This window comes from Diabrotica virgifera, chromosome 6 (assembly GCF_917563875.1).
Source record: "Diabrotica virgifera virgifera chromosome 6, PGI_DIABVI_V3a".
In the NCBI taxonomy this organism is placed as follows: domain Eukaryota; kingdom Metazoa; phylum Arthropoda; class Insecta; order Coleoptera; family Chrysomelidae; genus Diabrotica; species Diabrotica virgifera.
In genome coordinates, this window is record NC_065448.1 from 158607310 (window position 1) to 158622933 (window position 15624).

The 15624-nt window shown below is 35.5% G+C and overlaps 1 protein-coding gene across 2 annotated transcripts in view; it reads left to right on the forward strand.

Moving 5' to 3' along the window:
• LOC114336048 (uncharacterized) overlaps positions 1-15624 on the forward strand; it is a 75747-nt gene that overhangs the window by 13216 nt on the left and 46907 nt on the right. For both annotated transcript variants that reach the window (XM_028286355.2, XM_028286356.2), the window contains exon 2: positions 11394-11682. In XM_028286355.2, the coding sequence (XP_028142156.1) occupies positions 11394-11682 (289 nt within the window). The remainder of the gene's footprint in view (positions 1-11393; positions 11683-15624) is intronic.

Consider the following 15624-nt stretch of genomic DNA (forward strand, 5'->3'; position numbering starts at 1 on the left):
TTAGAAAATAACTATCCTTTAAAGAGCAATAACTCAGTCGTTATTGGGTTTATATACGACTTCAGACGCCACTCTCTTTGTTTTTTTATTAGCTACAATAATCTTTATGATTTTTTCTATAAAATTAAATTTTTTTAAATTATTCATGAAAAACGGTTATAAAACGTGAGTTTTTTTCAATGAAAAATGCATAGTTTCAATCGCAAATAACTTGAAGTGTCAATTTTGAATAAAAAATTTTCATCCCCTAGATGGGGTTGTTTTCACCCCAGGGCAAAAGCGTAGTTCGGCACAGGGTAGATTTTGACAAAGGTGATAATTACTACCTAAATCCAAATTTTCAAGGAAATCGACCTTGGTAATCGACCTAATCGACCGAGGGAAATAACGTTATTTCACGTTATGTTAATTATCGTCTTTAGTTTTTATCTTTTTCCTTTTACTTATTTTCTATTTCCAACAGAATTGCGCCGTAGATCGGGCAATCAAAAGAATGTCGACCTTAAAATGGAACTGGGCAGGGCACTTCGCGCGAACGAAGGACGGCAGATGAACAAAACATATTTTTGAGTGGAGACCCAGAATAGAATAGAAATATGCTTTATTGTCACTGAAAATTTTTACAATTTTATGGACAAAGCTTACATACAGTCAAAAGAAAAATAATATCAATAACAAATAACAACTACAATTTACTAAAATTAGATAAATCGTCAATATACAGTATTTAAGATATAAAAGCAAAGATAAAAACAATTTATTGCAAAGTTCATACTTAAAACAAATAAAATACAACATTAGGAACTGACAAGTTTAAGCTACTGCGTATGAAACCCAATTTTCTTAGTTATTCATTAAGAAATTCTTCTATTTAAGGCCGCTATTATATTAGGCAACTAGTGACGCCACCAAGTTGCTCCACCAGTGACTCATGACGTCACGGGGCATTTAAGTAAATGAGACCTATTAGACTACGGCAACTGGTTGCGCCACCAGAAATTGTTGTCGATCTGGTGGCCGAACCAGTCCACCAGCCGGGTAACCGGGTCTGGTGGCGCCACCAAGCCGGGGCATTATGTTATATGGACCCTATTAGACTGAGCAACTGGTGTCGGCCACCACTAGTTCATTTGTATTGTAATCGAGTGCTTCGTATTTCTTTTCTATTAACTTCTATATTATTTTCTATTAACATGCGTATATTTTTCTAAAACCTTTTTTGTTGATTTATAAATATGCTATATTAAAAAGTTCTTCTCGCAGATTTAGCCGTTAATTGTTTATTCATTGTTTAAACAATAAAAGCTCTTTTTATATTTTAGAAATATCGGTGAATTCATCACTTTACCTTGATCAAAAATGTTTCTATTTTTTTTTAATTATGCTGAATCCGAATGTGACGTTAATTGGAGAATTTAAAAAAATTGAGCTTTTATATATAGGTACAGTATGTCTGCGTAACTTGGAACCATATGGGAAACTTTTTTCTTATCAATTTTACGAAAAAAAAATATATTCTTTATAAAATGCTCTGCACTATGTTATACGAGGTATGTCAAAAAAATTGTATGTAAAGTACCTTTAGATTTCACAACATCGAAAATTGTTATTATGAAAAGTTGTTAAGAATTAAAAAAACTATGTTTTGGGACTCATTAATTTTATTACATCATTCTAATTGAAAAAAAGCAATTTTTTTTAAATTACTTATACCCAACATCATTTTATTACAAATATCTATACTTAAGTATTTTATTATTAATTTTACGAAAAAAGTTATTTTTTACAAAAAGCTTTATATGGTCTAAAATCTAAGATGCAATCATAATATATAAACTTTGATCAATTCTATACGAGGTATGTTAAAAAATATGAATTTCGTCCAAGGGTAAAGTACCTTTACAGTTCACAATATTTCAATTAGAAGAATGTAATTGCATATTCAAACATAACTTTTAATTCCGAACAACTTTTTATAAAACATTTTTCGATATTGTTTAATATAAGGATACTTTACTCTTGATCGAAATTCATCTTTTTTGACATACCTCGTATAAAATTCACAAAATTTGATTCTGATGGATGCATCTTATATTTTATACTATTAAGAGCATTTTATAAAGAATAACTTTTTTTCGTAAAATTGATAACAAACAAGTTTCCAATTGCATTTGATTATTTTTCCAATTCCAATTCATTTTATTATTTTTGCTGGTGGCTATTCTCGGCCACCAGTTGCCCGTGCTCACAATTTGGTGGGCCCACTAGTTGCGCCACCAGTTACCTAGACTAATAGAGCCCTAAGGGGTATTAGTCTAGGTAACTGGTGGCGCAACTAGTGGGCCCACCAAATTGTGAGCACGGGCAACTGGTGGCCGAGAATAGCCACCAGCAAACATAATAAAATGAATTGGAATTGGAAAAATAATCAAATGCAATTGGAAACTTGTTTGTTATCAATTTTACGAAAAAAAGTTATTCTTCATAAAATGCTCTTAATAGTATAAAATATAAGATGCAACCATCAGATTCAAATTTTGTGAATTTTATACGAGGTATGTCAAAAAAGATGAATTTCGCTCAAGAGTAAAGTATCCTTATATTAAACAATATCGAAAAGTGTTTTATAAAAAGTTGTTCGGAATTAAAAGCTATGTTTGAATATGCAATTACATTCTTCTAATTGAAATATTGTGAACTGTAAAGGTACTTTACTCTTGGACGAAATTCATATTTTTTAACATACCTCGTATAGAACTGATAAAAGTTTATATATTATGATTGCATCTTAGATTTTAGAGCATATAAAGCTTTTTGTAAAAAATAACTTTTTTCGTAAAATTAATAATAAAACACATAGGGCCGGTTGTTCAAACGCTAATCAACAATGATCACTATCAAATATTTAATTACTGCCACCAACTGTCAATGCCAACTTTTATTGGGTTGCTGAAAACATAATTGATTATAATTATGAGATTAGTTAATCAATTAACATAACAATTATTAACATAATTGATTAAGTAATTTCATAATTATAATCAATAATTATGATTTCAGCAACCCAATCAAAGTTGACGTTGACAGTTGGTGACAGTAATTAAATATTTGATAATGATCATTGTTGTTTAGCGTTCGAACAACTGGCCCTTATAGATATTTGTAATAAAATGATGTTGGGTATCCGTAATTTAAAAAAATTGCATTTTTTTTTTCAATTAGAATGATGTAATAAAATTATTGTGTCCCAAAACACAGTTTTTTACTTCTTAACAACTGTTCAATAACAATTTTCGATGTTGTGAAAGGTACTTTACATACAATTTTTTTGACATACCTCGTATAACATAGACTATGCAGAGCATTTTATAAAGAATATTTTTTTTTCGTAAAATTGGTAAGAAAAAAGTTTCCCATATGGTTCCAAGTTACGCAGACATACTGTACCTATATATAAAAGCTCAATTTTTTTAAATTTTCCAATTAACGTCACATTCGGATTCAGCATAATTAAAAACAAAATAGAAACATTTTTGATCGAGGTAAAGTGATGAATTCACCGATATTTCTAAAATATAAAAAGAGCTTTTATTGTTTAAACAATGAATAGACAATTAACGGCTAAATCTGCGAGAACTTTTTAATATGGCATATTTATAAATCAACAAAAAAGGTTTTAGAGAAATATACGCTTGTTAATAGAAAATATAGAAGTTAATAGAAAAGAAATACGAAGCACTCGATTACAATACAAATGAACTAGTGGTGGCCGACACCAGTTGCTCAGTCTAATAGGGTCCATATAACATAATGCCCTGGCTTGGTGGCGCCACCAGACCCGGTTACCCGGCTGGTGGACTGGTTCGGCCACCAGATCGACAACAATTTCTGGTGGCGCAACCAGTTGCCGTAGTCTAATAGGTCTCATTTACTTAAATGCCCCTTGACGTCATGAGTCACTGGTGGAGCAACTTGGTGGCGTCACCAGTTGCCTAATATAATAGCGACCATATAGTATAGTCTTTTAGATAGATAGTCTTTTGTCATTTTACGGAACTTTGGGAAAGATGTTGAAGATTTAAGTTGTAAAGGTAGATGGTTGTAAAGTTTTTTGCGGAATATAATATAGATTTCTTTACTAACTCAGTGGATGGGATCGGTAAATAAATATCAAAGATTGAATTTCTGGTGGAGTAAAGATGATTGGGCCTTGCTGGAAAGACATGAAGGTGTTTACGAATTAAACAAACTGTTTCTAGAATATATAAAGATGGAAGTGTTAAAATTCCGCGATCTCTGAAGTAACTTCTTCAATGTGTAGATATCTGAGGCCAAACAGATATGTTATTGCTCTTTTTTGCAAACTAAAAATAACATCAAATTGGGCAGATGTACCAGAATCCCAAAAAGGAAGACCATATCGAAAATGAGACTTGAACAACGAAAAATATGTTATTTTAGAAGATGCTAAATTGAGTTCCCTTGAGACAGATCTTATTGCATAGCAAGCTGAGACGAGTTTCTTACTTAACGAATCGACATGAAGGGACCATTTGAGGTTGCTGTCTAAAAAAATACCAAGAAATTTTACAGAATCAACGGTACTGATCTGGCTGTTATTAAGAGGCAAAGGTTGAAAGCTCCTTTATAGGATAATGCTACTGTTATCTACGTTAAAAGAGAGTAAATTAGAGTCAGACCAGGTCTTTATCGTCAGTATGTATATCCGAAGTTATAGTTTCATGAAGAGATGCAATAGTTGAGTTGCTCCAAGTGATACTGGTATCATCAGCAAAAAGAAAAATTTTTCCATCGATTTTTAAATTAGTGATGTCATTTATAAAGATAAGGAACAGAAGAGGACCCAATACTGAACCTTGTGGTACTCCACATACAATGTTTTTGCGACTAGAGTCAGTATCATTTGTTCTAACTAATTGTTCTCTATTATCCAAGTAGGATAGGAACCAATTCAAAGAAATATCTCGAATTCCATAGAAATTTAGTTTTTTAATCAAGATATCGTGATTTACACAATCAAAAGCTTTGGCATAGTCACAGAAAACATTGGCAGTATAAAGATTATTGTTTAGTGCTTGGTAAACCTCATGTAGTACAGAAAAGCGAGCGCAGGGAAAGCGAGGACCAGGAAGGCGAAGGATTTCCTGGCTGAGAAATCTACGAACGTGGTTCAACACAACCACTACAAATCTTTTCAGAGCAGCAGTGTGCAAAGTGCAGATTGCCATGATGGTCGCCAACATCCGAATCGGATAGGCACTACAAGAAGAAGAAGTACAGAAAACATGGCGTCAGTGGTATATTTATTAGTTCAAAAGCCGAATTGATTTTGTGATAAAATGTTGTTATCAACGATAAAGGACATAAGCCGAGTTCCTGTCCAGACAGGACAGGACGCCTTTCGAAGCAGAGGACGACCATCAACAAGATGGGCAGGATAGGAATTTGTGGGATGAACTACGGGAGGCCTACGTTCAGCAATGGACAAGTATAGGCTGAATGATGATGATGATTTTCTATTTCTGTAGGCGTGCCACGTCACGTTCCGTTGGATTCCAGCTTAACATTGTTATCAGTATAAATACACATTTATTCATAAGTTAAATACCTCAACTAAGTAAATGTTGTCTTCCATGAATCAAGAAATCCCCAGAGATATTTATATCTTTTACATAATTTAAATTCCAATACATGTACACAGTACACACTTAAAATAGCTGGGAAAAACAATACTTGTAAATATTATGTACCAGCTGCGGAGCAAAACAGTATTTGAAACAAAATATATTTAAAATAACACACATAAAACATATTTTTGAATAGATATTGAGGCAGTGAGTAAACAGGAAATAAAAACATTTCCTAAGAGTGCATCACACACACACACACACACATATTGTTGGGTAACTAGAGATTCCATACTGTATTTAGCTTGTTAACATCTATCGTTTCATAGGATACTGATGTCATACTTATTTCTACATTAATAGTTTCAAAATGATATAAAATGTTATATTATTGTATGTATTACAGACATACTACATACTCTCCATATCGTCTCTTAAGAGATAAATGCGCTAATAAGGAAATACAGTAGAGCGTCGATAATCCGAACCCTGGTAATCTAAACGTTCTCTAATCCGAACGCAAAAAAATTATAAAATTAAAAAATATGATCGCGGACCGAATTTTTGAATTTAATATGACAATATGGGCAAAATATGACCGCGGATTTTTGTTTTGTTTATTCAGAAATACATACAATATATTTGTTTATTATGCAGGTGTTTTATTCCTTGTAACTAAAACGTATGTAAATATGTACTATGTTTATGAGCTTTGTATGTATTTTGAACATATGTTCGATAATCCGAACAATTTGATAATCCGAACTACCCCTGTACCAATTAGTTCGGATTATCGACGCTCTACTGTACATAAAAAAGAGTACCTATTGGACAAAAGTAAAATTTATAAGGATAGCACAACGTTAAGTTCGGTCAAAAGCAGTGGCGTAGCGTGAGTGTCGGCTGCCCGGGGCAAAGTACAATTTTGCCGCTCTCTTATTTAGGTATTTTAATTTAATGTATACTATACATTACATACATTATTTATAGAGAACTTTTCGGCGAGAACAGTCATCATTATTTTGCATTATACAGGGTAGATTTTAAATAAAAAAGTTTATTCAAGTTTTACAATCACGTTTAATAATTACCTGTCAATATTATCTGCAAAGCATTTACTTTCTGAGCGCACAATTTTATGTCAAGTCCCCTTGTTTGTAAATATTTTTGTGCATCATTCACTTTATGTAGCACCGGTTGCCACAGGCCCAAGAAACAAAGAAATGAAAATGACTGTATCGAAACTAGTAAAGCACCTGCATCTGTCCTAGTGTTTAGGCTTTCACATGCCTCTGTCAGTTTTTCCAAAGTGACGAGAATGTCTTTGTAATGATGCCATGTCACATTTACGACATCGCCTCTTGCACTCCACCGCTTGTCTTGAACCCTTTTAAGAAGCTTTTGCCTGTAGCTGCTATCATAACTTCCCACCGATGTGCCGATGAGGAAAAAAAGAATAGCAACCTTCTAAAGTGCCGAAAAAATTTACCGAATCCACCTCAATCGAGGCAGCGTGTAAACAAACTAGGTTTAACGAATGATTTGAGCAAGGTACGAATTCAGCTTTAGGGTTTATTTCTGGAATTCTTTGCTGAACTCCTGAATACTTTCCAGCCATAACAGCAGCATTATCATATGCATGGCCTCTACAGTTGCTTATATCTAGATATAGGCCATCAGCTTGAATCTTGTCCAAAATCATCTTTGAAATTCCTTCAGCAGTTTTGTCTTTAGTTTCAGTGAAATCTATAAAAGATTCCATTACTTTTACTTCCTGATTTTCAATTACTACGTACATATTTTAATACCTGACTCGTTTGATATTTATGAGAAAGATCTGGAGTGCTGTCGAATATAATTGAATAATACTTAGCCTTTTTTACTTGCCGATGATATGTTGACGAACATTATTTCCCAAAATGGCAATAAATTCGTTTTGTATTTGGGGTGACATATAAGTGATTGAAATTTTGCCACACATTTTAGAACCTAGAAGATGTTCACGAAGTACAGGATCGTATTTTGCAATTAAATTAACCAATTCAAAAAAGTTTCCTCTATTGGTACTGGTGTCGTTTTCTATATGTCCACGTCCACGTAAAGCCAAATTTTGTTTTGCAAGGAATCTTATAATATCAAACATTCTGATTAGAATTTCCTGCCATTTATTTATTTCTTTTGCCACTATGTCTTGCTCTTTTTTGTCAATAGTCTGTCCTTTTTGAAGTCTGCTTTCCAACTCATTCCATTTGCAATAATTTTGGATATGGGACAACTTGATTCGTGACTTGAAACCTTAGGATTTAATTTCCACCAAGTATTAAATCCATCAGATAGGCAAAATTTAGATCCATTCGGTGTATTTACGTTCTCAAATAAACGACAACAAAAGCAAAATAATGATGCTTTAGATGGAGTATAAGCCATCCAAGTACGTAAAACTTTTTCGCCGTTAGTCAATGTACGGTAAAACCATTCCTTAGTTAGCCGTCTTGTGTCTCCTTTTGATTTTAAAGATTCTGTGCTCCTTTCAATCGGTCCGAATTTGTAGTTGCGATAAAAATATAATATGGTTCAAATATTTACAAAATATTTTTATTTATTGTTAAATTATGCCGCCCCTAAAAAGTTCCGCCCGGTGCGGGCCGCCCCTGCTACGCTACGCCACTGGTCAAAAGGAATTATTAATATAGTGTGTTCACGAAAGGGGTATTTTTAACTAGAAGACTTGTTTTTTACCAATTCTCATGCGTCCTTAGATTTTACCCATCATAATTAGTCGAACAATATTATACTCTTTCCCCCATATGTCCAAAATATGCTATTTTCCTGGATTTGGGGCTATCCATCAGCGAATGAGTATCTTCTACTCCGTCGAGAGCTCCTTCATTTGTCTGCTTAGCGGTGTCCCCGGGGTTTTCATAAGGCCACATGTCAAAAGCCACTAAAGCGGTTAATAGTAGATATTTTCAAGGTCCATGCTTCGACACCACAAAATGTAGTAACTACCGAACCATTTCACTAATTTCACACCCAAGTAAAATTCTGTTGAGAATCATCAAGTGTCGCATGCAGGCATACCTGTATAGACAAATACCACAAGAACAGGCAGGCTTCGTGAAGGGTAAAGGCACAATGGAGCAAATTCTTAATATGCGACAACTCATTGAGAAAGCACGAGAATTCAAAATTCCGATGATCATCTGTTTTCTGGATTATCAGGCATTTGACTGTGTAAACTGGACAGTTTTGTGGAAAGTTCTGCATGAGATGGGGGTTCCTGATCATCTGTCAGCTCTGGTGAAAAGCCTATATGAGAACAGTGAAACCAGAATAAGAATTGAAAACCATAAGTCCGATCCTTTTAAAATAGGTAGAGGAGTCCGACAAGGATGTATTCTATCTCCAGGTCTTTTTAATTTCTATGGGGAATATATAATGAGAAAAGCACTCGACAAATGGAATGGCGGTATTTCTATCGCAGGAAAGAAGATCTCAAATCTCAGATATGCAGATGATACAACATTAATAACTGCATCCGAAGAAGAAATGTCCAGCCTGCTGCAGCTAAGGGAAGCCGAAAGCAATAGATGTGGTCTCAAGATCAATAATCAAAAAACAAAAATTATGATAGTATATTATTCAAATTCACTTCAGACAACACGAGCCTTAGACCAGTTTGAAGTGGTTAACGAGTTCAATTATCTAGGATCCTACATCAGTAATACAGGATCTTGTGAAACAGAAATACGTAGGAGAATAGGCATGGCTAAAAACGCTATGAGTCGATTATCGAAAATCTGGAAAGATCGCTCCTTGTCGAAGAACACCAAAATAAGATTAGTACGTGCCTTAATTTTTCCAATATTCAATTACGGATCCGAAACATGGACAATGAAATCGGACGACAGAAAAAGGATTGACGCCTTTGAAATGTGGTGCTGGAGAAGAATGCTTCGGATCTCATGGACGGAACACAGAACAAATCACTCAATCCTCCAAGAGCTTAATATTCAGACTCGACTTTCCTCTGTTTGCCTCTCCACCGTCTTAAAATTTTTCGGCTATATTGCAAGAAGAAGTGATGATAATCTTGAGAGACTTATAATTTCGGGAAACGTTGAAGGGCGCAGAAGTAGAGGTCGCTCACCTACTCGATGGACGGATCAAGTACAGAAAGCCAGTGGAAAAACATTCTCTGAATCCATGAGGGAAGCTCAGGAGAGAAGCCGATGGAAAGAGATAGTTGCTCGTATTATAGGGAATCACGACACTCAGCAATGAGGAAACGACTGAGGAGGAGGCTTCGACACCATATAAGATAACTGACCATAAAATTTAATCATGCGTTTCCGAAGTTGATGATATCGTTACAGAAGAGATTTTATCTCTTTATCTGGTTCTGATTGTTCGATAATAGAACAAAATAGATATTTAAAATTGGATACTCTTTGTATTGGTTGTCCATCTATTTGTAATTGTGTATGTATTTTGATAATACTCTAGTCCCACCTTGTTAGTGGATTTTAAAAGATTCCAATCCATTTAAGTATCGCTCAATGTAACTATGTCGTATGCGAGTCTGATGGTATTTATCATTTTTACATTAATTTTTACACCTTATTCTAAGTTGTGCAAAGAACGATTAAAGATTTTATCTGAATATAAATTAAACAACAGTGTGGACAGTACACAACCTTGCCTGACTCCCTGTAGAATCTTTTCTGTCGATATCCCATTAAAGCTCGATGGGTCTAAGGGTTGCTGTTTGACGCCAATATAATTTTTTAATAATCCTGACGTCACGGCTATCAACCTTTATCTTATTATTTTAATTAACTTGTTATGATACTGTATCAAATGCCTTTTCATAATCAATAAAAAGAGCAAAGACATCTTTCCGTTAATCTCGACATTTCTGTAGCAAAATATTCAGTGCAAAACATGCTTTCCTGGTTCCCAATCCATCTTTAAATCCAAACTATGTTTCATCTTGATCTTCTTCACACTTTTCCTTATTCTACTGTGGATAAGTTCATATTTCTTATTAAGTTCAGACCTCAACCAGTCCTCTGGGATTTCACCAGTTGAGTATACATGATGTGTCAGGACCAGCATCTTTCCTGTTCTTTTCCAACTTTATAGCATGCAGTACTTCTACTTTTAGTATTTCTTATCTTTCGTCTTCACCTAATGTGCGTTGTTCTTCTGGTCTGGCTCCATTAAATAGTTCATTGATGTACATATACCGAGTCGTCCGAATTTCTTCTTCATTTATTAAAATTTTCCCTGTAGAGTCGTTTACAGTTGTATGAGTTTTCTCACAATAGAGACCATCCATTTCTCTGCCTTTTTTGAAGATATTGAATGTATCGTGTTTGTATTCTAGCTCTTCCATTTTAATACATTTATCCTCCATCCACTTTTCTTTTGCGATCTTTATTTTTTGTTTTAATAATTTCTGTTTTTAATCGGGCAATTTTTGGGAGAAAATGTTATCAGAATGGTTAGGTAATAAGTATGTTTGGATTTGCTGGCTTCAAATGTATTTTTAGCATGATGGATGTTCCATCACATTCGTCTATGCTGATAAGAGGATTGCTGAAGGAATATTTTCCTGAACAGTGGATAGAACGGTATACTTATGGGCCGATATTTTTTCCGCATCGATCGCCAGATTTAACAATTTTGCCTGATTGTCTCATATTAAGTATTATCAAGTTACAATTTTTTTGTTTGTTACAGACCTGGAAGAAGCAATGGTGTGAAATCAACCGTCTGGACAGCATAGAAAACGGCATTGAACTGAAACTAAGATCCTGCAAAGAAGGGAACATTCTAAATTGCTTCATATTACCCAGGTCTTCCACAATATGTCGAACAGAGTCTCGAACCAAGCAATACGCATTTGGAGTTTTCAATCTCGGAAGGAAACAGAAACCTCTCATATTTTTGAACGGCAGCTCAGAGACACAGACTCAGGAATGGATGTTGACACTCAGGAGAATGCTTGCGGTTGCTTCGTACATTCCAGGTAGGAACTTTTTTATTATTATACACTCATGAACAAAAATATCGAATATTTTGAAATTATCATGTAAAGCGAAATTTTTTGTGCTGCAATCCTCAGCCCTCCCAGTGTCATAGGAATAGTTTTTTTTCTAATGCGATGTTTTAAAGTGTCCTAAATTCTCGATCAGATTTAAATCGGATATGGACTATAATATACTTTTGATTACTTACCAAAAGACTGGCTACTATCAATATTCATTCCACTTCCCAAAAAAGCCAACGCTAGAAAATGTGAAAAACATAGATTAATTAGTTTGATGAGCCATGTACTTAAAGTACTCGATCCTTCCTATCATTCACTAGCGCAGGGGTTTTCAACCGGTGGCACCCGGTGGTAAGCGTGCCACTGGTTGTACGCGGGAAGATTTCAGGTGGTACGCGTCACGTGAGGGAAACAAGCGATTATGCTGGGCCTCTGTCAACGAAAGTGCCAGTGCAGTTGTTGTGCTTTCATATTAAGCTACGAAGCAGTTTTTGGTGAACCCTGGGACTTCAAAGGGTAGTGTTAAAAAACCTAAACTGCAGGCCAATCGGAAATAACACAGAAGCTACTTACGGTGTGGTTTTATAGTGAAGTCTGGCACAGAAAATAGTGACAATCCTATTAATCAATGTGTTGCTTGTTACGAAACGCTTTCGAACCAAAGCATAAAACCTATGCGTCACCAACGTCACCAACACACAAAACACTCTGATGTGGTTGGTAAGCTGATCGAATTTTTTTTAAGAGAATCTACTTTTTTAAGAAAGAAAATAAATGCATGACTACCTTGCTAGATGTAGAATTGCAAAGGAAAGCCTCACACAATAGTAAGACCATCCAAACCGTATTGGAAGAAAAGGCAGCCAAAGAAATTTCAAAAATATTGTCAAATAACACAGTGAAAAGGCTAATTACTGATATGTCTTTCAATATTAAAGAACAACTTGGTTTACAACTTCTAGAATGCACATATTATGCACTTCAAGTAGACGAAAGCGCTGATATAACAAACATAGCACAGCTATTCACTGATTTAATTTGTACGATTTGATCTGTATCCCGAAATAACCAAAGTACGTGCCTCCTAGCGGCGGGATACGGGCAACAATACATTGGCTTATAGGGCAGTCCTTACAGTAGGGATCCTGGCCTATACAGAAAAATGCAGACGGGTGTGGGGTAATACTGCACTTTGGTTGCATTGGTGGTGTATTGGCTAAACGTGCAGGGCAGGGTATGGTGCTGATAGAAAAGGCATTCAGGCATCAAATATCCAAACAAAATCTTTTCAGGCCATAATAATGAAAAGACCTTCTCCAATGATATATAAAAAAAAACATACTGAAATGATGGCATCTCCTGAGGTAAAATGTGCCGGAAGTAAAATGAGCCTCCGTTCGGATTTCCGGGTGAGGACTATCTCAGGGGGAACACCATTGCAGGTTAGAAAAATCAGGATAGGGTCATGGAATCTTGGTAGTCTTACAAGTAAGAGTCTGGAGTTAGTGGATGCGCTCAAACGAAGAAGAGTTCAAATTGCTTGTATTCAAGAAACTAGGTGGAAAGGACAAAGGGCGAAAGAACTAGGTGAAGGATACAAATTGTGATATGTAGGGAGTAGTAACACTAGAAATGGAGTTGGTATAATTGCTGATAGTGAAATGAAAGATAACGTAGTAGAAGTTGTAAGAACGAGTGATAGAATCATGTCAGTGAAATTTGTAATTGATAAAGAGGTATTGAATGTTGTGTGTGTGTATGCTCCCCAAACAGGTCTGGGTGAGAATGAAAGAAGAGCTTTCTATGATCAATTAGGAGACGTACTGAGTGATATTCCAGCAGAGGAGAAAGTTATAATAGGAGGTGATTTCAATGCACATGTGGGCCAAACCAAGACAGGATATGAGACAATACATGGGGGATTAGGCTTTGGAACTAGAAATGAAGCTGGAGATGACATGCTAGAATTAGCAACAGCATTGGATATGGCGATTGTTAACACATTCTTTAAAAAGAGAGAAACTCAACTTATTACCTACAAAAGTGGACAACATCAATCCCAAATAGACTACTTCATGATAAGGAAAGAAGACATACGTGAATGCAAGGACTGCAAGGTAATAGTTAGTGAGACAGTAAGCCAACAACATAAGCTGCTTGTTCTGGACATGGAAGTAAAAAGCGAAACTAAACAAAAATATCGGAGAGGACCACAAAAAATCAAGTGGGGCTGCTGAAAGATGAGAAAGAAGGTCTATTCAGGAGAAGAATAGTAGAAAAAATATGTTGGAACATGAAAGGAAGCCCTAATACAATTTGGAGAAAAATGGCCAGTAGTATTAGAGAGACTGCTTTTGAAATACTTGGGAAAACGTCAGGAAAAAAGTTTGAGGATAAAGAGACTTGGTGGTGGTCAAACGAAGTACAAGGAAAAATAAAAGAGAAGAGAAAATTATATAAAAAGTGGCAAGAAACCAGATCCGACACAGATCTTCAAAACTATATGGTGGCGAAAAAGGAAGCGAAAGTAGCAGTAGCAAAAGCCAAAGCAGAAGCGTATTCAAACCTATACGATCAACTTGATACCAGGGAAGGCGAAACGAAGATATATAAAATAGCCAAACAGAGAGCAAAGAAAGCAAAAGATTTTAATCAGATTAGATGTATCCGAGATGAAAATAATAAAATACTAGTTCACGAAAGGGATGTCAAAAAGAGATGGAGAAAGTACTTTGACAGCTTATTAAATGAAGAATTTGACAGACAGCCTGTAGAGTCAACGGAGACAGTAGCAGCAATGGTCACCAAAATAACCAACGAGGAAGTGGCTCAAGCGCTTCAAAAAATAAAGAAAGGAAAAGCGGTAGGACCAGATGATATTCCTGGGGAAGTATGGAGAGCATTGGGAGAGACAGGAACAAGGTGGCTAGCAGGTCTATTTAATAGAATTATGGAAGCCGGACAAATGCCAGACGAATGGAGAAGCAGTATACTGGTACCTGTTTACAAAAACAAGGGAGATAGACAACAATGTACAAACTACAGGGCTATAAAACTGCTTAGCCACACCATGAAAATATGGGAAAGAGTAATTGACAGACGGATACGTGAAGAGACCGAAATATCCGAGAATCAATTTGGCTTTATGCAGGGTAGATCAACAACAGATGCAATTTTCATTATAAGACAGTTGATGGAAAAATACAGGAGTAAAGAAACAAACGCTCATATGGTATTCATTGATCTTGAGAAAGCATATGATAGAGTTCCTCGAGAGATTCTGTGGTGGGCACTCAATAAGAAAGGAGTCCCTGGTGAATATGTAAAGATTGTGAGGGATATGTATGAGGGAGCAACGACTAGTGTTAGGACAGGTGTGGGAGAGACTGATAAATTTCATGTGAAAGTAGGATTGTACCAAGGCTCTGTGCTTAGTCCGTATTTATTCTCATTAGTTTTGGACCAGATAACAGCGAACTACAGGGTAACATTCCATGGTGCTTAATGTATGCTGATGATGTCGTGTTAGTAGGAAATAGTGAAAGAGACTTAGAACAAAAACTGGAACAGTGGAGACAAGCTATGGAGGAAAAAGGTTTAAAACTTAGTAGGACAAAAACAGAGTATTTGGAATGTTCATTTAAAGATGGAGCTACTACAAATAAAATGGTATCTTTGGATGGTGAAATGATTGTGAAAAGCAATAGTTTTAAGTACCTAGGATCGGTATTACAGAGTAATGGAGAAATAGATGGAGATGCATGCAGTAGAATTAGGGCTGGATGGATGAAGTGGAAAGAAGCGAGTGGTGTGTTGTGTGACAGAAAAATTCCAATGGAGCTGAAGGGAAAATTCTATAAAACAGCCATAAGACCGGCTATGATGTACGGAACTGAATGTTGGGCAGTGAAAAAGAAAGAG